This window comes from Myiozetetes cayanensis, unplaced genomic scaffold (genome assembly GCF_022539395.1).
Source record: "Myiozetetes cayanensis isolate MyiCay16 unplaced genomic scaffold, myiCay2020 scf2-11, whole genome shotgun sequence".
Classification (NCBI taxonomy): Eukaryota; Metazoa; Chordata; class Aves; order Passeriformes; family Tyrannidae; genus Myiozetetes; species Myiozetetes cayanensis.
The window spans coordinates 99992293-100015798 of record NW_026087411.1 but is presented as its reverse complement, the minus strand read 5'-3'; the positions used below and the strand labels follow the sequence as shown (position 1 = coordinate 100015798).

At 39.4% G+C, this 23506-nt stretch overlaps 1 protein-coding gene across 6 annotated transcripts in view; it reads right to left on the bottom strand.

Moving 5' to 3' along the window:
- The window catches only part of TAF1B (TATA-box binding protein associated factor, RNA polymerase I subunit B), a 53231-nt gene extending 37695 nt beyond the window's left edge, over nucleotides 1-15536 (bottom strand). For 5 of the 6 annotated variants that reach the window (XR_007628978.1, XM_050315936.1, XM_050315935.1 and 2 more), the window contains exons 1-8: nucleotides 15482-15536; nucleotides 14635-14733; nucleotides 14051-14138; nucleotides 12108-12205; nucleotides 11739-11834; nucleotides 11002-11134; nucleotides 7542-7698; nucleotides 1630-1729 (exon numbers count right to left, since the gene is read on the bottom strand). Coding sequence is in view for 5 of the 6 variants with exons in the window: in XM_050315936.1 (XP_050171893.1) it covers nucleotides 1630-1729; nucleotides 7542-7698; nucleotides 11002-11134; nucleotides 11739-11834; nucleotides 12108-12205; nucleotides 14051-14138; nucleotides 14635-14733; nucleotides 15482-15499 (789 nt within the window). In the remaining variant the exon portion in view is untranslated. Of the gene's footprint in view, nucleotides 1-1629; nucleotides 1730-7541; nucleotides 7699-11001; nucleotides 11135-11738; nucleotides 11835-12107; nucleotides 12206-14050; nucleotides 14139-14634; nucleotides 14734-14872; nucleotides 15212-15481 lie in introns of those variants that run through there. The other variant, XM_050315937.1, reaches the window with a different exon arrangement.
- Between the last annotated feature and the right edge of the window lie 7970 nt (nucleotides 15537-23506).

Here is a 23506-nt window from a genome sequence, read left to right as displayed (position 1 = left end):
TTTAAGATGAGTGTCTATAAAATATTCTATACGTAACACAAAGGAGAAAAGAATGCAGGCTGTATTTTCAGGATGGAGTATTACACGATTTCACTTCCTGCTACAGGACAATAACCTCATCTCTTGTACTTCTCAAAACTCAGAAGTCAAAACTAGATACAGTAAGCCATGGGTAATCTGAGTGCTACACTGAGAAACATAAGATGTAAGAAAGAGCTAATGAGGTTTTTGCAATTATCAGCCCAATGATGTAGTAAAAAACCCATTAAAATTAAGTAAACCTGAGGATGAATTACTAAGTAGCATTGAGAGTAAAGTAGGAGCAGATATTCCCAAAAAGAGGAAGCCACAACAATACTGGAGGGGCTGGAAAACAAACAGTACAGTAAGCTTACAGAACCTATGTATCTCAATGAAAACAAAGTTAAGAGATTACTTGATTAGCATCCATATCCACTTATATTCAGAAGTGAGGGGTGCACCTCTATCCCAAAAGTAGTAAGATCATCCAAGGGCAACTGTCACCTCCTCTCTGCAAACAAGACCTCCCACTTTGGCACATGGTACAAGCTTTACAGTTACAATTCATAAGACAAAAACAAATCCAGAGGATGGAGGCAAAGGACATAGAGAATTTAAAAAAAGGTTTACGCCCATATTACAACCTAATGTATCTTTTCTTTTAAGGAAATATCTAAGACAGAAAAAGAAATCAAGAGGCTTTATATTAAATTTATCCCAATATTTAAAAGCTGAGGTCATAATTCTCACTTATTCAAACAGGAAAGCAGTGGTATAAAACCAAAAATATAAATGCTACAACTTCTGAAGCTACAGCTCCTGAACAACCCATGACCTGCTGAATATAAGCAGCATATTGGAGAATGGTAATGCTACTTGCAACATCATCACTGAGGGCTTGGGCTACAAAACCATTATAGCAGAGTAAAACCCAGATTCTCCTGTCAGCTGAATTGCTGCTTTCTGCTCTTAAAAGCTAACATTTTATTTGCACATTCCAAAAATCCATAATAAATCTTTTTTTATCTGCATCACAAACACCACTGGGCAACTGTTACCACAATACATAATAATCTTAAGTATGGGAAATTTACATTTCACTCAAGACTTATCCATCACTACTGAGCTCCTAAAAGGGCTGTAAGCCCTTATGTAGATTTTAGGCTTGATATATTTCAACTAGTACAGCAAGAAACAGAACAAGAGATAGCATCTAAACCATATTTCATAAAAAGAATATGGATTTACAAACAAATTCAAAAGATAATTTAAATAAACACCAAAAAGGATAATATATTGCCCTTAGACGTGAAGCCAAATCCTATTTCTGAGTATTTCAAGATCAGTTCTAAACACCTTCTTCTCCACAAGCACTTATTGATTTCATTTTAACTTAGGTAATCAGTTTAATAAGACTGGTTAAAGATCAAAGCACTTAAAAGTCACAGAGTGCACTGGTTTCCACACAGGCTCCAACACTGTGAAACATGAACACTACTACATAACAACAGATTTAAACAATTTATTAGTACAGTGAACAAAACAACTAAAATACCACAAAATAACTAGGTTTTGTGGTTTTTTTTTTTTCTTTAAGAAAAAAATTACCTCTACACAAAAGATCTTAAGATCAAGTCCACATAATTTCATCTTTTCCGGAAAATGCTGAAAAACATTCAAATATGGAATATGGCCTTCAACAACAAACCTGCAATAAAAAAAGATGAAGACCAAATCAAGAAAGTATTTAGGATGACAAATACATAGATTTATTATAAAATTAATATACAAATTAACTTCTGATTTGAAATAACGTCAGTATTATGCTGCCTAAGCAATTCAGTCTGAAGTTACACACCCCTAAATGCTCCACAGGACAAAAATCAGTTCCATCATTTAACAGGTTTATAAGTTCCAGCTCAGATATGACTGACAAATGATAACATTTTGGTAGCAAGCACACAATCAACATGTTTACATAGAGTTTATTCTGCACATTCTTCTGCTACTGCATTTCTGAAACTGCTTTAAGCCTCCTTTGAAAGGTATGGAACTTTTTTTTTCAAATTTCTAAAGCCTTAAGTAAATTTTACTTTGAAAAAACACACACTTTCTGCTGGAGGAGTTTGAATCAGGTAATGTGATAGGCAGGAAAGTCACAGAATGATGAGCAAATACAGATGTAATTAATGTGGTTTCAGTTCTATGTATGATGATTTTTTTTTTTTAAAGTATTATTCACGTATAAATAGAAATGGTCTCCTATACTAATAAATCCAAGTAGTTTAATTTTTATTTGCACCCAATAATACATTTTTTTAAATTAAAAACTGGCTTTGGTAAGTGGTTGGCAGTATCTGATTTTTCTTGACTTTTTCCATGTACATACATATTTAAGTTCACCTGCCCTCTACCAGTCCAATGCCCTCAACACTAATTGTTCCATCTAGGGCGTATTTATTGAAGTTGACTAAAATTCTATTTAAAAGCTAGTTACTGCAAAGTTTACAGTTAAAGCTTACTTTTTTTAAAGCAGTCTTATCTGAATTTTCAGTTTAATTGAAAAAATTTATTAAAAACAAGATTAAAATAAAAAGTGTAGACAAGGTGGTATTAGGTCAAAGGTTGGACTCAATCTCAGAGGTCTTTTCCAACCTAGTTGATTCTGTGATAATCAAAACTCTGTCTCAGTTAGAATTAACCCATCGTTTATAACAGTTTCTGAAAAATAAGAGCAATATGAAAAATCACAGTGCCCAATAGTTTTTATTCCAATACTTTGTGTTTAAGTCTCTTAAATGAAGAGGTAAAAGTTGCTGCACAATCCTTCCTAACCAAATTGTGTGAAGAGCATTTTGCTAATGAAATTTCAGTAGCTTTCCTCAGCCAGCATTAGTGTTTCCCACCCCAAGCAGAGTTGTGCACTGGCCCACGTGGTCAGTGAGGCCATCCTGCAAACCCATCTCGCCATCCCACCTGACCTGCAGAGCAGCTTGCAGTTCCTCAGTTCCTTTGAGTCACCCACACTAAATTGAAGAACATAAGCTTGAGGTCTGGTTTCTCAAAATTGATTGAGCCAACCAAAAAGCTCAACATAACTAGCAGGACTTCCCTCCTGGTGATCTGGCCGTGTGTGGTCCTATTGCTCCTCATCCCCTTCCCCAAATGTAACTTGCAACAGCAGCAGAAAACCACCCGTTGCACTGTTGCCTGAAAGGGTTTCTTTCCCATCGTCTAACAAACTGAGGCGGCTCACAGATGGTTCCATGAGTGAAAGAGTTGGCAGAGGGAAAGGGATGCATCACACAGGCAGGAGAACAAAGGGAAGCGAGACCATCCCCTCAATGGTGTCCCATTACTGGCTCAGCTGATAAGCTTTGGCTGGGACGAGTTAAGGCACAATCACACCATTAGACCTGAAGAGCTGGAACCAGAGAGCAGCAACCTCCTGAGCCAGCACAGCAGCAGCTGGAAGAGGACAGACAATCAGGACCTTCCCTCGGGTGTGGTGTAGTGGTGATGCAGCCAAACCACCCTAACAGCTTGCTGCCTCTGAAATGGGAAATCCCACCCTCCCTTCAGTCCCCTGCCACACACTCCTCCCTGCTGACAAAAGCACTTGTGTAACTTCTCAGTGGATCAGACTGAGAATCAGTCTCTTCCAAGGTTTGACTCCAAATGGATAAAGTACCACACTCAGCTGACTGCAGGAACATTACTGCATACAGGCAGAAAGAGAGTGCAACAAAGCACATTAACCTGCACTAAAATGTCCAGAAACTTTTACAAAATAAATCTTCTACAGATCTACTTCTTTCAGTTATTAAACCCTACTTTAGATAAATGCTGCTACCTGTGCAAGAGAAAGAATAGGAATGTTTATGCAGGATCACAGCAACAGAAACTCAGAGCAGCTTAAACTGATGCTGGAACCACATCCTTATGCTGCAAGAGACAAGCAATGTCCAACAAAATGCCTTTTTTAAAGAAGTTTTCACTAATTTGGCTGTACCAAGTCAAAGCACTGCAACTGTTAAAAAAATGACATATTTTCTAGCCTGAAATTACTGTCTCCATAAGAAAGAATTCTCTTTTCTCTCAGGTTAAAAGCCGCTTTTACATTCTAAAACTACAGCACAACTAGCCTGCTATGAGTATAATGTGCTGCTTTTATCAAGTTTTTAACACTTAATCCAGACATCCAGATTTGGAATAGCATTTCAGAACAGTTTCTTCTGTCTGCGGTTCCTCCAAACCTCCCATTTAACAGAGAGATGGTCAAAACACCTGTAAGACTATGCTCTGTCAGGGAAGTGCTTGAAAACATGACTGGCACATAAAGTACACAGGCCATGTTCTCCTAATTACAGCAGCAGTGTACATTAGTAAGGTCCAAGCATGAAAAAAATCCTAGGTCCTCAGCATGCTACAAGGAAATGATGCATCTGCTAAAGCCACACAGTAATGCCACAAACTGATTACAAGTTCAGTCTTGCGAGCACAACCAGGTATAACCTTATTTGAAAGGCATTATTTCTCAGAATCTCAAAGTCTAGGATCTTGAAACTTTTTCCAGAACTCAACTATTTTATTACTTAGATAAATAATATATATCACATGGAATACTGTGAGACTATTTACAATGGAAAAGGATTTGATGTGTAGCATAGGCTTGAGTAGATGGTTGTGAAAAATGTTATTTTTAAACCAAAATGTTCCTTTCAGAGGAAGTAATTGTAGTGTTTTTCTGCTACGTGTGTCAAGTAGCAAGGAGGAGTATATTTTTGGTATTGTAAATCCTTTAAAAGCTGGCAAATTGCCTCACCATAGTGCCTAAGTATGTATCACAAGGGAGGAGTGGTAGTCAGCTGACCTCAGGGTACAGAGAAAACCAAACTGAGGAAAAAACAAAGCAGAACTTTAAACAGAACTCTAATTCAGTTGGTTTAAATAAAACAATTTGCCTACAGAGACTTAAAAGGTAATGCTAAATACTTAATTTTTCTCTGAATAATTTTCATCTTTGGTCTGGGGTTATTTTGATCTGTGTATCTTAATGCATGCAAAAATGTGAACATTGTCTTATTTTTTTAAACTTAAATATTCAAGAGTAAGAAAACAAGTATTTTATGGTAGTTCATGCAATTTAAAATTCTTCCCCCTTCTTCATCAAACTTGTTGAAAGGCAAAGACCTTAAGGGTAGGGAGGGAAGCATGATAACGTAATTACAGTCTTATACAACTATCGTATCATGGTAAAACTTTGCAAAACAAATGACATTCTTTGAAACATCACTTTCTGTGCTTAATTCAGCTTGTATGTTCAGTGCATTTAAAGTCACTGAATCATTATGATTTACTCAGTTTTACACACATAAATTGTATCTAATTAAATGGTATCTTCTCATTCAAAACATCTTATTTCCATTTCCAATTATTCGTTTCGGATTATGCCTTTCTGTGCTATATTTGGTACTTGATTTTTTTAATCTCTTCCAGCTTTTTCTACTGCTTTCATGTTTTCTCTAAATCCTTTCAAGTAAGTGTGCTCTCCTCTTAAGGATCTCAGTCCAAAGGATGTTCTCCAGGTTCTGAACCATTTTCCTGGATCTTTTCTGAAGTCACCAATTTTTAAAGTGCCAAATACAACAATAAACCATTCATATGCAAACAAAACAAACTACCTTTCCTCTTAACAGTTGACTTGGACAGTTGTTGTTTGGTTGGGGTTTTTTCCAACCACATCATTGTACTAAGACAGGAACTTGTGAAGATGTCTTTGCCTGGTATAACCCAACAACGTTTCCAGAGAAAGTTTCCAAGATACAATAACCAAAGAAGAGATACTTAACTATTTATTTTTTCTCTCCAAATGGGTAATTAATAATTGTTTAGTCTGAACCAGTTATTGTGCCAGTAATTGTATTTTACTACTTGGAATACCTTATTTATTTTCTAATCATTGAGAAAAATACAGAGCATGCTATGGTAGTTGTGACTCATACAGACAGTAGCCAGTAATAAATCTTGTTATTGAAAACCACTTTTGAGTTCTACTAGATCTTAATCTACTCAATAAACACTTCTGTATTGCAGAGTGCTAGTTTGAATTCTGAATACTAGGTCATTTTGCTGAAAATTTTACAAGCATCTTTTATGCAACAAGGTATCCAGTTCTGCAAATAGGCAATGGTTTGTGCAATTCTGGACAATGAAGGACACGGCCGACCCCAAAGTAAAAGGGTTAAACTGTTTTGCGTAGAAATTAATTAACTAGTACCAGCTACTTTACTTCAAGACATACAAACCTCCCCTTTTTTGAAAGTACTTGCAAAAGAGCATCCTTCAACATCCACCCTTCTTGGGAAGCTTGTACAAAGCTAGAAGAGTGCAAGTGGAACAGGCACTCCAGGGGAGAGAGGCCACGATGGCTCTGGGGTAAAACCTCTCTTCCATTCACCACACTTTCAGCAGCTACACCAGTTATAAGCGCCACAGGTGGGGAATGATGTACTCATTGCCTTCCCTTTTAACTCACAGGTTATATATTTGAAAAATAAAAATTAAAGAACTGAAATCTACCATATCAGCTGAATTTTGAATCACTTTTTCCTTTGTTTTGTCTGAGTTTTAAGTTTGATTTGCCAGTGTAGTTACTTGAGTGTTTCTGTTCCTTAAATTTTGGCAATGTGGTGCTTTTTCAACTGTACTTTAGGAACACCTAATATTTCAAAAGTCATTTTAAAAGGAGTATCAGTATACAAAAGATCTTCCAATGAAAATCTAGGAATTCCTGAACTTAAACTGTTTGGGCCTGATTTAAAATATTTATTGCCAGCAAAAAGAGTTGATGAATTACTTTTCATTCCCGAAGTAAATAAGAAATGTGTTCATAGCCTTGCAGTAGAGGAGAAAAGGGAACTGCATTGTCAGCAAGAGCTTGACAGTCTCCATTTAGCATCAAACCCTATTATTAGAACAATTTATTTCTACTATATTAAAAGGTGTATTATTCTGAACTCTCATAATTACAGATACAAAGATATGAAGACAAAACGAACTTCCTATATTAACTTCTGTGCCCAACTTCATGCATGAAGCTACTTTGCTACCTTTCAGATAACTATATAATGCTGGTATTGTTTATATGATGACACTGATGTAAGTCCTGGAGAATGTTTACTCATTTAATTCTGACATGCTGACAACAGCAAATATCACAGAAGTGTGACCATACACACCTCCAGTGAACCTTATGAAATTCTGGAGGAGAAGGATACAAAGCTTCTTTAGCTCCAAAACCTTTTTCCTTACAGGTCTTTGAAATTCATTGCAACTGACAGAGAAGAACCTCCTCCAACAGCAGCTGTACCAACTGTTATGTCAAATGAAAGGTAAGACAATTAAATACAGAGAACTTCTCACTCTTACTGAGCAAATTAGTAAGAGGGCAACAGATCTAATTTCTTAAAAAATTATTATTTATAAAGCAAAAATTCTTCACTAGAGACTCCTCATACCTTAAGAGCTCAGACAGCGTAATCGGTTCTCTCAACCAGAGTAATGCCATATAACAAAATGAAAGGGTCATTGGCATTGTCATCCTCAGTTTCTCCTTTTGGTTCTTCATAAAATACAAGCTGCCATCTACTGATCCAGAGTATATAGAGGTGCTTTCTTGGGTTTATGTTAAAAACAGAAGAGAAAAAAAGCAATTCATATGATAGACACATGATCCAAGGTATACAGAAAACAAGATAAATGAACATACAAGGACCCTTGTCCAACAACCAGTAACATTTTTAAATAATTACACAGAGTATTTTGGTTGGTTGTGTACCTTTCTACTAAACAGCTTAACTCTAATTTATTCATCTACCACAGCATGCAATAACAACCTATTTTATAAGCTGCTAATTCAGTTGACTAAGGTACCAGATCACACGAAAAGACAGAACTCTCTATGGTACCTACCAAAACAGACCTTTTGTTGGGAAGTATACTTAAACCTGGAGTTCTAGAAGGACATTAACTCCTATACAATATATAAATAACATTACTTATGAGCTGGCAATACTATTTTCCATTTGAGAGATAAGGGAACAGTGAGGAAACAAGGGAAAATTTGATGTACTTTAATCAATGACTCCCAGTTGGGGATTAAAACACTGTTTTAAATTTCAGCACAGGTAGGACTTCAACGAAAATGTTGTTTACACTGCAGAAATTTTACTGATGTTAAGGTCTGCCCTATAATCTCTAACTGTGGAAACACAGGTATTCTTTTAAAAACCATATTTAAATTCAACGTCAAAGAAACAACTTTTAAAAAGAATGTAGCAAATAATTAAGAGGGTGGAAAAACCCCAAACAAATAAAAAACCAAACCTCCCTACTTCCTTACTGAGATGAATCACTAAAAACTAAGAGGAACAGCAAAGAGAAAATTTAATTTAGCAGAGTGATTTATGAGTTAGGAACCTTTTCAGACAAATAATAAATAAAAAAAAAAGCTTCTCTTCACTACATCACGACCCAGCCAGGATGAAGAAAAATGCACTACAAGCACACCAGTACAAAATTCAGCAAAGACTCTGCAGAGATTTTTCTCTCTGTGTTTCCCCACAGACTGTTCACCAGTTCAGACAGGAACAGTGAGAGCTGGATGCACAGCTCCCCATGCACAGAACAGCCTGCAAAGCAGCCTGCACAGAACAGTTCAGAAGTGCAGGGAGCTTGGCAGCTCCGCGGTTACACTGGCAGGCGACAGCCACGCCTGCGAGGGGCAGCGGGCAGCGCTGGAGGTCCAGCCCGCTGATACGCGGGATGAGGACACTGCCAACAGCACTTCCACCGGCAGGGCTGGTCTGGGATGCCACCTACCGGCTCCTGAGCCGGCAGTGCTGTGGGCACGGCACAGGTAACAGAGCCGGCTCCGACACCTGGGACAGAGGAGAGCATCCTGTGTGGCTATCAGGCACCACTGCGTCAGAGAACAAAAGCAGGAACATCGGTTTAATCCTTGTAGTCAACGGCTTCACAGGGATGCCTGTCCTTGAAGGCAGCTTCATGACTGCAGTCATTATTAATTTCACATTCTTCAATTTAAAATAATCCTCACTATATTCGTGGCCTTAATGATGGCACACCATTTCCTTTTATTTCTTCTAGCTTATGCAAGGCATGACAACACACAGTTACACACAGCTAATAATTTAAGAGGTTTTATAGGCTTCTCTAGCAATATCTCAGTGCTATATTCAGTGGAATTTGCTATTAATCCTACAGAAAAAATAACAAAAACAGTGCTTGCCGTCTGGACAAGCCTCTTAGGCAAAGAAGGCTGTTGAGGTTTCTAGTCTGGCAACAACAGCTCAGCAAAAATGGCACTAAAGAGAAAATTTATGAATCTTCACAAGAGTTTACAATAGACTAGAGCACACTTACTATTACTTGTGTTAAACTTCAATATACAAAACTGTTCCTATGTTTGTCTGATTTCACCAAAATTTATTTTTAGCATCGTTGAACTCTTAATTAATTTTGAGTTATTATAATAAAATTGATGACTACTGTAAACTGAATTCAATCTCTGAAACAACAAACCAAGAACATGAAAAATTATGGCCTATTTAGGACTACCAAGCTCTTCTAAAACTCTAAGAAACATAACTATAAAAGGCACAAGTACCGAGGAAGAAAGGAGTTCCTCTAGACATCAAAAAGGGGAAGAAAATTCCAGGGAATATTTTCACTAGTAATTTTTCACTCAATTCTTCGCTCTTCATATTATATTTGTGTAACAACCAAGATTCTACATGTACAAACACACAGTGACTCTTTACCTGATAATGTTGTCATTTTAATATATAAGGGTGAAAGGTACTTGAAAAACATTCACAAAAACTTGCATCACCATTTTTGCACCTTTTGCCCCCTCCCTATTTCTGTTTGGATTTTCTAAAATGCATTTATTTTTCTAATTGCTGTTGATCAAATTTCTCATTCTATTCCATTTCTGGATTTTACAAAATAAAGAGAAAAGCACAAAGTAATAAGACTGCATTCTTCTGAGGGCAGACAGGCAATATCACAGAAGAACAGAAATGGGACATAAAGCGGGTAGTACATAACAGAGGAATAAGAAACACTGAGACAGATGAAGGAAAAGGCAAGCAAAGAATAAAGCAAAAAAGAAAGCCTCAGGAATTTAAAATGCAAGGAAAGCTTTCAAATATGCCTTGAAATGTATTTCCAGTATCAGATATTGCAGCACTGTCTGGCATTACATTTGCCCAGTAGCACTAAACAGTTCAATTTTCTATAATGTTTTAATTTAGGAGTTTAGTATTCTGCAAATATTTTCAAGCTGGTATGGTGAGCAGAAAGTAGAAACTCACAGAACACTAAAATATGATTTTTCAGAGAAGGGGTTATCGGGAAATTAGTAAAAAGAATACAGAGACAAAAGATACAGAAGTACCAACATACTTTAAAGAAAAAAATTAAAAAGCTAAATATATCTATGGGATAGAAAAAATATGCTCCCCCCAAAAAAAAGAACAAACTCATGTTTTTTAACATCAAAGTCATGACTGACAGCTCTGCTACTGGCTAAACAAGTGCTTATTCTTCAAAGCTGCTGTGTTTGTGAACATCTAGCTTTGCAGATAAAATAGCAACTTTTTCCCACTCCAAACAAGAGGTGTGGAGCAAACCTGTTATAAAACAGAACTTCCTCCTGCATTTCCCATTGTATTTACAGGTCCTGTTCAACTTTCATCTCTCAGGGTGGGGGTTGAGGGGGGAAGTCATCTATTTCTGGTAGAATACAAAGTACTGCCGTGGCAAACAGGACTGAAAACTTTACACCTTCCAACCAGTTCCTCCAATTCACTGTACACAAATATACTTTATATTTATTTATATTTAAAAACTACAGAAAAATGGTTTCCAGAAAGTTCAGTTCACTGCTCCTACCTGAAACCTTGCTCATGGACGAGGCAAAGCTGCAGTCAGTCTGCAGATCTCCCTCACTTTCAGAGAGGGACAGCAAGTGCAGAAGGTTGGGCCTTTCTGGTTCACTGTCCACATCAGTACTGCTCTCACATACCTGTTTTTTGTAAATACATATTTGTATTAGCTACTGTTAGTTACTGTTTCAATCTTAACAAACCACATAAAGCAGGACAGACACAAAATCAACAGTAAAAGTTAAAACCCAAACTATTCACATTTTCACTTTTTCTATAAATCAATAGCACGTGAAGAAATACGGGGGAAAAAAGTATTTTTACAGGATTTCTCAATATTAAAAGACTTCTTGTGAATACATTTCAATCTGCCACAATGACCAGAAAGTTGGTAGCATATAGAATCAAAGCTTGATGAAATAAGTAACTTCAAGAGAGCAGGCAGGACAGGATGGTAGCTGCTGATGCATTTTCCATTGTGATTTCTATCTACTGATTATATGAGTCAAGACAAAGCAATATTTTTAAATAAGCAGTTTCAAATACTTACAGAAGTATTCATCTCTTAAAATAGGTAAGAAAAAACCCCAGAAATAACAAAATGGACATGTGGAACCCTGTTCAGTTGACATCCTGCATACTGAAGTGACATTATTACCAGCCAGATATCTTGAACAAAGAATGTTTCTGTTGTTGCTTTTAAAAAGATACCAAACATCTCAAGGGATTTAAGCTTTCACTTACTGATAATGCTTTGACAGTTTCCCCAGCTGGTCTGTTGCAATATGCCTGTTTGCTCTTCTGAAGGTAACACCTCCAAAAATTGTACAGAACTTCATCCTTATAAATACAAATGGATGATTAGTACAAAGTTTACAAGATTATTAATTGCTGAGAGAACAGAGCGTAACTTCTAACTCAGGAATATGAGTAATATTCCATCTCTAATTCTACTAACTGTGATTTATAAAATATTTTTTTAAATTACCAGAGATACAAAATTTGATTTTATAAGCTCAATGTTTTTAAAGAGGGAGTTGTTTGAGTCACTTCAAAAATTAAATTTTTTTAAAATAACACCTTCTGTAACACAACTCACTGACATCTACATACCTTCATTTGTGGACATACTCCTAATGCTTCTAAAGCTTCAGCTTGTTTCTTCAGTACAAGTTGAAAGCCTTCACAAACATACCATTCACAGCCTCTATCTAAGGAAAAAAAAGGGGGAGAGTTCTGTTTGTAAAGTTTTGGTTTCTTTAACCTTATGCGCACTTATTTCCACTTAACATTCTGTTCCTTTGGTACCAGGACAAAGACATGTCTCTCTATTTAAGACTTTCAGATCCTACTGCATAGACCAGCTACACTAAATACTTCCATTTATTCACAGCCTTAAACAAGAAGAAAAGTTACTGAAGAAGCACTGCTCTCCACACATTTCCCAAGAATAATATATTTCACTATAACATCTAGTGAGGCATTTGTAATCGAGTGGAGCATTGTTAAATGACCAGTTTTAAAATAACTAAGAACCTGCCATTAAAAAATGAAATATGAACATTTCTTTCCCATCCCTGGCACAGAAACCTGGAACATTATGGTAGTGAGTCAGGCAAAAAAACAACCAACACCACCACATGCTTCACCATTCCCTCCCACAGAATCCTACACGTTTAAATGAGAGAAACTTTCTCAGATATTCCGAGCTTCTAGCAAATCTTAGCACAACATGAATTTCATAAGGACTGGGCCTGCTCTGGTCTATTCCCTATTTCTTCAGGCTGCATTACATTTACTTTTCACCCTTACCTCTCTCTGTTTACTACTAGGCTCTTCCACAGGCTTTTGGTTTTAGAAATTTTCTCTGCATTTCTCAACTCTCTTTTCATTCCCCCCACACCTGTTCTTCATTACCTTTCCTCCCAGTCAGACCTTGCCTCTTGCCATCTTATAGGTTATCTGCCCAAAGCTCCTGCCCTGCTTCAGTGATGCTGGCCTTAACTGTTACCCACAGATACAGCTTACTCCTATAAATGCACGAAAACACAGTATAACATGACTGCACTCACAGAAGGGACTGTGTGAAAGTAAAGGTTTGTTTCTTCAGAAGCCTGGGAGTCAACTAATGACCTTCCCCACAGGGTAAACAAAAGCATGAAGTGCTGGGCACATGGTCCAGACTTTAGGAGCAATACAGGACAAGGACAAGTGGAGGTGTTCAGGTTGTTTCAGCCCTCCCTCCGCTTCCTCACAATTGCTCTTTTCAGAGGAATGCAGCAATCCACTGCCACTGCAGCAGAGCAATGGTAGATCAGCACATCAGAGACAAGGATAACCCCATGCTTCGTTTGGCATTGTAATGCAGCTTTATTTCTGAAAGTGGCCACAACAATAAGAGATCTATCCAGTCATCACAGAACACACACACAGCTCCAGCAACAGCCTTACCATGATATTCTTATGGCACAGGTCCTCATATATAATGACCATTACTGTTTTGAATCATGAAATTAAAAGTATAAAAGTGACTCTGGGTGAAAGATGTAATATTGATTCAGCTATTGGAACTCCATGAAAACTCCTCCACGGAGTTTTGTGCAGGTTACAGGGACAAGTACCTGTAACACAAGCCAGTCTGAAACTAAGAGCTGGACCACTGTCATATCTCACTCACCAAGACAAAACAACTTCTCTGGTTTTGTGATAGCCATCACAAGGAAGGAACAAAGCGATCACCACACCTGAATGCATGCCACCAGTATCTTCAGTGAGTATTTACTTCCACAACTCAAAGCAGCAATAAGTAACACACGTGGCTCAGTTCAGTCAAAAAAACCCCAACATAACTGGGCTCACAGAGGTTACCTGTGGCTCAGGAAGTCACCAAAAGTGATTGCTGACGGTTATAGCAGCATCTAGAGGGTGTGTTTTGTTTCCACTCCCACAGTCTTTGCTAGCTATCTGCTTTTGGTCTCCATCAAAGACATAATGGCCTAGGTGAACCCTGGCTGAACAGCCACTCATGCAAAACACAGACAGAAAGTCATACATACCAGCTTTTTCCTGCTTTCTTGAACCTTTGGAGATTGTCTGGACTCTTGAATTAGTCATAAAATCAGTGTTTACAACTTCTCTACTTCTCTGCAAAATAGGAGTATTATCTTAGCAAGAAAAAAAAGCCAAGTCTAACTTGCATAGATTGCCCCATCATAAAACATAATGGAGGAACTTATTCAAATTTCCTAAACTAAGAAGAGGACAGGACGTTCTTAGTTGGAACTAAGTTGGAACTTTTCATTCAGAAATTGCTAAAATAGAGAATTGCTATCATGGTCATACAGGTGACGTGCACCAGGGCTTGCCTACATTTGTACCATAGTAAAATGCAGCAACACCCAGGCAATGCTTCTAAGGCATCCAGACAGCACCCCAGGACTACAGCAACACAGCAGGCCAAGATGGCTCATTCTAAATTTTGTGATTTCAAGGAACATTAATCTTAAACAGCGTCAAGTAAAGCATGAAAAAGGAAGAATAACAATACTGCTGTCAAGGAGAAAAATCTAACATTTTCTTAATATACAGAAAGAAGCATTCATAATAAGCCTTTTCCAAAGTCATTAACTTAGCTTTTTACCTCAGTAACATTGTGGCAAGATCTGCAATAATATCTGCCTCCATCAGTGAGACCCCAGTTCACTTCTGAACACTGGGCACAGCGTTCATTAAAATCTCTCTGAAAGGAAAAAAAAACAAACACAAGAGTGTTTCCCAAGTGTCTGGGTATAAAAATTGGCACTATTACCAGGCTACTACATAGCTTTTGGGATTATTTACTTATTATTTATTATTATTATTTATTAGAGAATATTTACACTTTTTCTGTTGGCTCTGGTTGGTAACAAGTGATCATACGTTTTGTTATCAGCCACAGGCAACTCTAAACACGGAATTTTAGCTGGGAAGCATTAACAAGTGTGCGTGTGAGCATTAGAACCAGGGGAATTAGAACACCCACGTGGCATGGCTTTAAAAAAAAAAAAAAAAAAGGGGGGGGAGGGAGACAAAAACTAGAGCGGGAGGCGAAAGGCAAAATAAATTTCTGGAAACGCGAAAAAAGCCTGCACGCGCCGGGAGAGAGGGAGACCAAAAGAAGGAGGGAAGAGGGAAACCAACAGATTAAAACAAAGCGGTTTTCAGAGGCAGCCCACACGTGCGTGCTGGGGACGGGCAGCTCGGCCGGGCCCATCCCCGGCCGGGCCCGAGCACCGACCCGCGCCGCGGGGCCGCGCAGGGCCTCGCCCGCCGCCGCCGCCGGGCCCCGCTGTGGGCAGGGCCGGGCCGGGGCGGGCAGCGCCCGCCCGGCCCGGCCCTGCCCACAGCGGGGCCCGGCGGCGGCGGGGAAGTGCTGCCTGCGCCCCGCCGGCTCCCCCCGGCCCGGCTGCCCCCCGGCCCGGCTCCCCCTGGCTGCCCCCCGGCCCCACCGTGTCCTCCTCGTCCATGGCGGCCGCGCCCGGGGCCGCACCATGACAACCGCGCCCGCGCCACCGCAGCCCGTCTGGAAACGGCGGCCCCGGCGCTGGCGTTCCGGGCGCCGCGGGGCCCCGGCGGGACGGGGTTGCTTCACTGAGGGGACATGGATATAGGTGTTAGAGATTAGATATAAGGAACAAATTCTGTACCGTGAGAGTGCTTAGGCAGTGGAACAGGTTGCCCAGGGAGGCTGTGGATGCCCCATCCCTGGAAATGTCCAAGGTCTGGTGGGATGGGGCTTTGAGCAACCTGGTCTAGTGGGAGGTGTCCCTGCCCATGGCAGAGGGGTTGGGGCTGGGTGGCCTTTAAAGACTCTTCCAACCCCTTAACATTTCGTGATTTTATGATACGTGTGCTTCACCTTTGAAGGGGACGTGGCTGCTTCAAGGGGACATGAGGTGCTTCCTCACCCTGGTGTGCCAGGGACTGGAGGCTACGTGTCACAGAATCACAGAATCAGTCAGGTTGGAAAAGATCTCTGAGGTCATCGACTCCAACCTATGACCAAACACCACCATGTCAAGCAAACCGTGGCACTGAGTGCCGCATCCAATCCTTCCTTTAACAATTCCAGGGACAGTGACTCCACCACCTCCCTGGGCAGCCCATTCCAATGTCTAATCACCCTGTATCTGAATAAATTCTTCCTACTGTCCAACTTACACCTGCCCTGATGTAGTTTGAGACTGCAATCACATGTGCAGTTTTAAGATTAAGACTTTGTGTGCCCTCCCAGCCCACCGCCATCCTCTGTGCTGAGCTCCTGCATCCTCACCCTCCCATCTGCCTGAGCAGGTACACTCAGCTGGTGACCACTGAGGCTGAGCCGAGGCTGTTGGACACAGACTGCTAGTGCCTGTACAAAAGGAGGCCACAAGAACTCATTTAACTATGTAAAAGTGCTTAGAGATCCTTGTTGAGAGAAACTGTGATCTGAAATTCACTTTCAATTAAAAAACAACACCCAAACCTCCAGATCTTGATGCAGGTCTCTAATTTCTTGCACGCTAATAATAATGTTTAAAGATGTCTAAACACCAAGATCTGTTATTGCAGTGAATTTGCCCACAAAATTGGAGAACAGGTTTAGGCCCTTTAAAAAAAAAAAAAAGGTCCACTAAGTGAAAGCATGGGAAAAAATTAAAGCTAAAATATACATAGAAAGAGGTGAGGCTGCTTTGACAGCTGTGGTTACATTGATGTTGGAGGATATGTACAGAGCTAGAGGGGAACTATTTGTGTTCAAGAAAAAAGTTATTACTCATACCAACTGTGATCTTTTTTCAGTGTGGGATGAACATTTGTAACACCCTTTAAAGAGAATTGCACATGTAATTCCTGCCATGTTAAAAAGGTGATTGTCAGCCTCTCAGAAATGTAGCTAATACTTTGATGAAACAGATCCTACTTGTGATTTTAATTTCCTTTTCTATTTTTTGTGGAAATACTGTTCTGGGAAAGCAAGACCATTTCATGTGACAGGAGGTGTTAGATCTATTTCTAATGAATTTCCAAGATGAAATACTATCTTGAAAAAATATCAGGGCATCTGTATCTGTGATAAAAGAGGAAGAGTTGTGCTCCAATGCAGAAGATAAGGCATGGCTGCCGAGAGCGGTGTTCATGTGTGACTCCTGGCTGTGAGCACGCATTGGGCCTGCTCAGTGGATTGAACTAAATTGAGGTACTTGTTTAAATTAAGCCTGGATGTGCCACTTTGATGAGGCAGGACCTCGGAGTTAGGTCTTCTATTTTCTAATTACAGCTGGTCAATAAAATATTAAAGAAAGTTTAATCACTGGACTGCCATTTTGTAAAAAACACTTCATATTCAATGGCAGCAGTTGCAGATAAACAAGGAAAGAAGGTGGGTGACCGTACAGGGAACTGCACTGGTGTAATTGTAGGCGCACTGGTGCAAGGCGCCAGTAAAGTTTTTGAACAGGCAAGCCCTTACTCTCTGCTTTTGGACAGCCCACACTGCTTTTCTGAGCTGCATTTTCCATGCAGGTGAAACAGATATGTAAAGGTAACAAATTTTGGAAGGGAACTTGGACAGTGACTGATACTAATATTACTAGTTACTTATTAGTATCCAGGCTCTCCATAAAGGCAAAGCTTCTATCCATATTTCTGAAGTCCATCAGCTAATTAATGCAGACTACTAATCCGGTAGGAAAAAAAAAAATCAAAGCATAATAGGGTTAGCAAGTCTTATATCTGTTTCTTAAATATTTTTTGAAATGACAAGTGTAAAACCGGTTTTTCTGCATATAAAATTATGTGTAACCTTTGTCCCTAATTACAAGTTACCCAAGCATACTGATAGGGCTATGATAATTTCAAAGCCAGGAGACAGACTGTCTTCCTGCTTTGGCTCACTTTTCTAATTAAGATCATTATGCATAGTAGTCAGATTGATTTGAGGCTTAGATAAATAATACGTCCTGTTGTTTCCATTGATTTGAATTTTTAATGAACTGAGTTCCATTGCTGATATCACATTTCTGGCTCTTGACTGCAGACTTTCTACATGCGAAAATGTAAAAACTACACATTGGACTGAAAGACGTGTCCCTTGGCCTATCCTTTGGGATATTGCTCATGAAATTGTGCTGGCTCCAGGATACAAACTTCTCTAGCAGAGAATCTCCCCAGAGTCTTTACCCACTGTCAGACACCTACTACAAAGAGTTAGATCAGAAAAGCAACCTCAGCTGCTTCAAAGATTGAGTAGATGAACACAGGGCAGATCTACCAGATTCAAGTTTATGGAAAACACACACAGTTATTAGCACCCACAATTTCATCTTTGCACCATCTCTCTCCATGGAAGAACTCATGTTTAAAGGCAGACAGAAAACAAAAGGGAAATTAGGAGAACATGAAGTAGATGGCTTCACTCTAACCAGCCCTTAGAGGAGAGAGGAGACCACACTGCTGAAGGGGTCAAGGGGAAAAGCTGTGCCAGCAGAAGTGCGGTTGGAGGCAAAGGCACAGCGAGTTGTGCAAGGAGCCGGCAGAAGAAGGGACAAAGGTGGGAACAGCACCAAGGCGTAGGGGTTGCAGCAAGCTCGGCAGGGGAGGATAACCAGGGAGGGGCTGGGCTCGGAGGAGCTTTGAAGGAAGCGACAAGAAGAATGAATTTAACGTTACAGCTTAGACACACCCAGCACTGCCTTGTGATAGTTACTGTTTATTATACAGCTTCAGCTCTCAAATTTTATTAGTTAAATATGTTTCTAGCCCTGCTGTGGAAGACTGAAAATACTACCTCAAACACCCAAAAGAACAGAAAGCAAATACTTTTTTTTCTAAAGTTTACTCAGGTTTTCTTAATATTTTCTTAGGACGTAAGCAACATGAATTTTGATTTTTGACTACCAAAAGCAGCAGTGTTGCACTGAGGAGGGAGAACAGCCCTGTGCACCCAATCTGGGGTTCCCACCATGAGCATTTGCTTTGCACATGTGCTGCAGCCCAGCCTATCTCACACTCACACTGCGGGACCACAGTCTCATTGCAGTTTCACCCGTGGCTCTGCATGCTCAGAGAAGTGGTAATGCTGTATGGCCACCCAGCCAGGGGTGTTTAGAGACACAGATTGCAGGGCAGGACCTCACATTCAGATGAGCTGCTCTAGGAGGCAAAACTGTTTGGGAGGCCGTGCTCGTATGTGGCCAGCCAAAAAGTGATTTGGGAGGTCTACCTGGGGATGCTGAAGTCTGGTTGAAGTCAAGTAAATACCTCATTGTAGGTCCTGGCCTTCTAAGGCAAAATCTCTTTCCTGAGGAGCACCAAGCTGCTATCCTGCTGTCCATACTAACAGAGACTGCACCCCTCAGTATGTGTTGACTATGTTAATGTGATCCTACAGAGACATAGAGCAGGGGAAGGACTAGGAGAGAAGGTGATCTTAGCAGCCACAAAGCAACAGAGAAGGCATTGAATGTCCCATTTCATATTCCAGGCATATATAAGGCCTGTATTTTCTAATTTTTCAGAATTTATTGAGCAGCTAACATGAAATATTCCTTGAAGTTGTAATACCTAAGAATTTTCTGTGTCAGATTTGGTCTAGTTTCTAGCTCTAAAGGGACTCTTGGGTTCTACTATAGTGTTGTGCATCCATAGAGCCCTAAAGATTGTTCTCAAGATCATTCTTGGATGTGTTTAATCCACAAATGCAGTGGTATTTTTAAAGGAATTGAGAGCCACCTTGTGGAGCTGGGATTTACAAAGGGTCTCGAAATAATACTGCTGGCAACAGCAGCTACTCACTGCTAGAAATCCAGATCCAACACGATCCTGGAGATTGTCAGTCTGGGAAACATGCACCATGCACATGTCTGTGTGTGTTCAGCACACGGTGCATCACAGAGCTGCTCTGCTGACTAAATCTGGAGAGCAAACAAATATACTTGTGGGCAGTGGCAGACAGGAATGTAAAACTGTCAGAAAAGTGCAGAAAGCAGCAGAATCAGGGAAGCAAAGTAACATATTCATTATGTCTTACACAGCCTTGTTGTGTGTGGGGTGTTGGTCACAGGGCGTTTTTCACCATATAATTAATTAAGCCCCAAAAATGCTGATAAATTTTCTTAAGGTTTCTGTCACAGGCTTTTTTCCTTCTTCAGTCATTCATTAACATTGAGAATTAGGATTGTCAGAGCTCGAATACCAGCCCATGCTCTATAACCAGAGAAATAATAAAGATGGGAATACTTATGTGACACCAGTAGTTGTTTTGTCATGGAAGCAAAGAATAGTCTTGGTTCTGAGGTTGCAACAGGGACTATGAAATAGTTCATTTACCATTTCTCTCCCACCATTTCTCACGATGGACTCAGCTGCTTGTCAGTACCAGTATGTGGATGCCAGCATATGGTCTTGCCAAAGAAAGAGGAATTCATTTTTTTTCAAACCTTCTTGGTCTTTTCCAAGACCTTTATGCAGAAGCAACTTTATCTTCAGTAGATCATGTCTTAAGAATGTATTTTATATAAAGACAAATTTAAAAAGTCTCTCTAAGTAATAATAGATCTTAAATATCTAAAGAAACACACACACATATACCAAAAAAAAAAAAAAAAAAATATTAGGACTGTGATGTTTGAGTCATTTTCCAGGTACTAGAGAAGCCAGTGTTGAGGTAAATAGTTGGTAGTCCACTGATAATCGGTTTAGTTACATGACACAACCGAGTCCAGTGCAGTCCTATAGGCTTCTATCCGTCTTCCGCTGAGCGAATTTTAAGTTCCAGAATCTTTTTAAGTTAGTTACACACTAGCAGAGCTCTAAGTTAAATTTCAAAACAGATACAACTTTCAAAATCCATGTTAAATGAACAGTCACTAATATCCGAAAGCACAACAAAGCATGTGAAAGCAACCTGAGAAGTCATTTTTTTAGACCAAGTCTTAACAGACAAGCCCACCAGATCCTTTATGCTTAACAGAGCTCAGTTTTCCCCTTTGTTCAAATGTTGTTTTTGTAAACAGGAGATATCTGTGGGTATCCTTAATGATTGTTTCAGACTGCATTAATTTTTTCCCCAGTAATTTAAACGTAACCACATATAAAATGACATGTGGTAGTAGGAGAAAATTCATAAAAAGACACCACAAGGCTGTGGCAGAGTCAACAACTTCTGATTTAAAAATATGAAAATCTCCAAAAAACCTGCACCTCTTCCTGTTGTACTTCATTCCATCATGCTTCCAAGAGGCCATGGTACATGGATGCATAGAGCACTGGGAGCAGGTTTCCAATGCTTGTTCCAAAAAACGTGATAGATGATTCCACATTATAATAGGTAGATGTGAAGAACAGATAAATAGAGAAGAAATAGAATTGAGTAGAATGCAATCCTCTATTTTCAGAATGTTCCCAAGTTCCCAATGGTCTCAAGTCTGCACATTTCAAGTTGTCTCTGTCAAGAGGGGAACGCAGCAGCATTCAGGAGAATCCAGAAGAACCAGTAGGATCGCCTTAGCCAGGGTGCTGTACTCTTCAAAACCGACATGCTTGTTCAAGGTTACAAAGAATGTTTGATAAATACTGCTCTAAACTAGACATGGTCCTGGCAAAGTGAATGTTCTGCAAAGAACATTAAACTTAAAATAGTATTAATTATACCTTTAAAATAAAGAAAAATTATTGTTACTCAATTTCTATTCCTAACCCACAGTATAAGCTTTTATGATAGCTTTTATTGTAAATACTTACACAGGATTGTGGAGTTTAAAAGGAGAGATTAGAAAGAAAAATCTTCTGTCCTAACTACAACATTTAAAAAAATTTGCAGTTAAATTTATAGGACCCCCTGCAATTCATGATCTTTTTTTTAAAGGGTAGGCGATAAAAAGTAGCTGTGAGTGCTATTAATAAAAATGAAAATATAATAAAGTGGAGGCATAGCTTTGCTTTGATTTACAATCTCATTTCCCCAATGGCTTCTGCCCTCCATTTCCCACCATCTATTTTTCTGTCTTTTGTTTCTGAAGAAAGAAAAGGTCACCATCCCTATTGAAAACTTGATTAAACCTGTAAGTTAAGCATGCTATGAGACCTAGAATGTTTCACTGCAGTGTGAACATATTGTGCTTCAGTAAAGCTCAGTGCTGTTTTGAGCTCACCTGTGCACTAGGGTATTTGTGGGGGTGTTACTAAATAGACCAAAATGACAAAGGGATAGAGCCCTGATGGTTCCTTTTTTGTCTCACCCCCGCATAAATATACTTAAAAGAACTTATTTCTGTAGATACACAGAAAGGACACAAAGGAGAGCTTTTTCCTGCAATGATGAATCAGAATCATTATAGAACAACACAAAATGGTTGGAACATCTAGTTCCAACCCCACTTCCATGGGCAGGGGCTCCATTCACTAGATCAGGTTGCTCCATGACCCATCCAACCTGGCCTTGAACATTTCCAGGGATGGGGCAACCACACCTTCTCTGGGCAACCTGTTCCAGTACCTCACCAGCCTCACAGTAAATAATTTCTTTCTAATATCTGATCTAAACCTATCTCTGCACATCTTTGTTTTAGTTATTAATTATATGATGGGGACATCAAAAGTACAGAAAGCCAGAACTGAGATGCACCTGAGACTCTGTGAAGACCTGTTTGAGAACAGCAAATTGTATTTCAGACCTGTTTTATCAGTACAGTTCTAGCAAATTTTTAGCTTAAGAGGGTGCATTTCGCATTGACAAAGGGATCATGCATTATAATTAGCAGAAAAATGCTGAAACAAAATTTTAAGAGCTTTTGTGCAATGAGGGTGAGAAAAGGAAAGCTAGGGATGTGTCATGCTATTTTCGACTTTTTTATATGTTTCATCTTGAAACTTTATAGTTTTTTAACAATGTAGTTTCTACTTGAGGATAGTAATTCAATTATGATTGAAAGCTGTCTATCTGGTGGCCTTTTAAAGTCATTAAAAGTACTGATTGTGTTCCTGCACTGGTGGTTTTTCTGGTTTTAAATGTAAAGCTGTTTGGTTGTTCATTAAATATAAGCTTCAAGATGCAATCCAAAACTCATTAAAAGACAGTGGAAATTTTTTCACTCATTTCAGTGGACTTTTGGTCATGCCCTCTTGGACACTAACTTGGCATGCTGCATGTGACCTGGCATACGTATGTGTGCATACTGCAGCAATTATCACAGAAGAATGTATTTAGCCTTAGCTCACCCTTGGGAAACAGAAGTATCGCTGTCACCACTTGCAGATGGATCTGTAGATCTGCAACCACGAGTTGTCTTAGTCAGATCAGCGCATAATCCTGGACCACGTAATTCTGGAGTGATAGCTTACTATTGCATCAGGGATTTCTCTCTCTGCTGTGTTTTTGTTATTTGTTTATTTATTGATACCTTCTTTTCTGTTCCTGGCACATGAAGAACTTTTAAGTAATTAATTTCCTCATAGTCTCCCCTTCTTGGTTCAGTCTGCACACAGAAAAC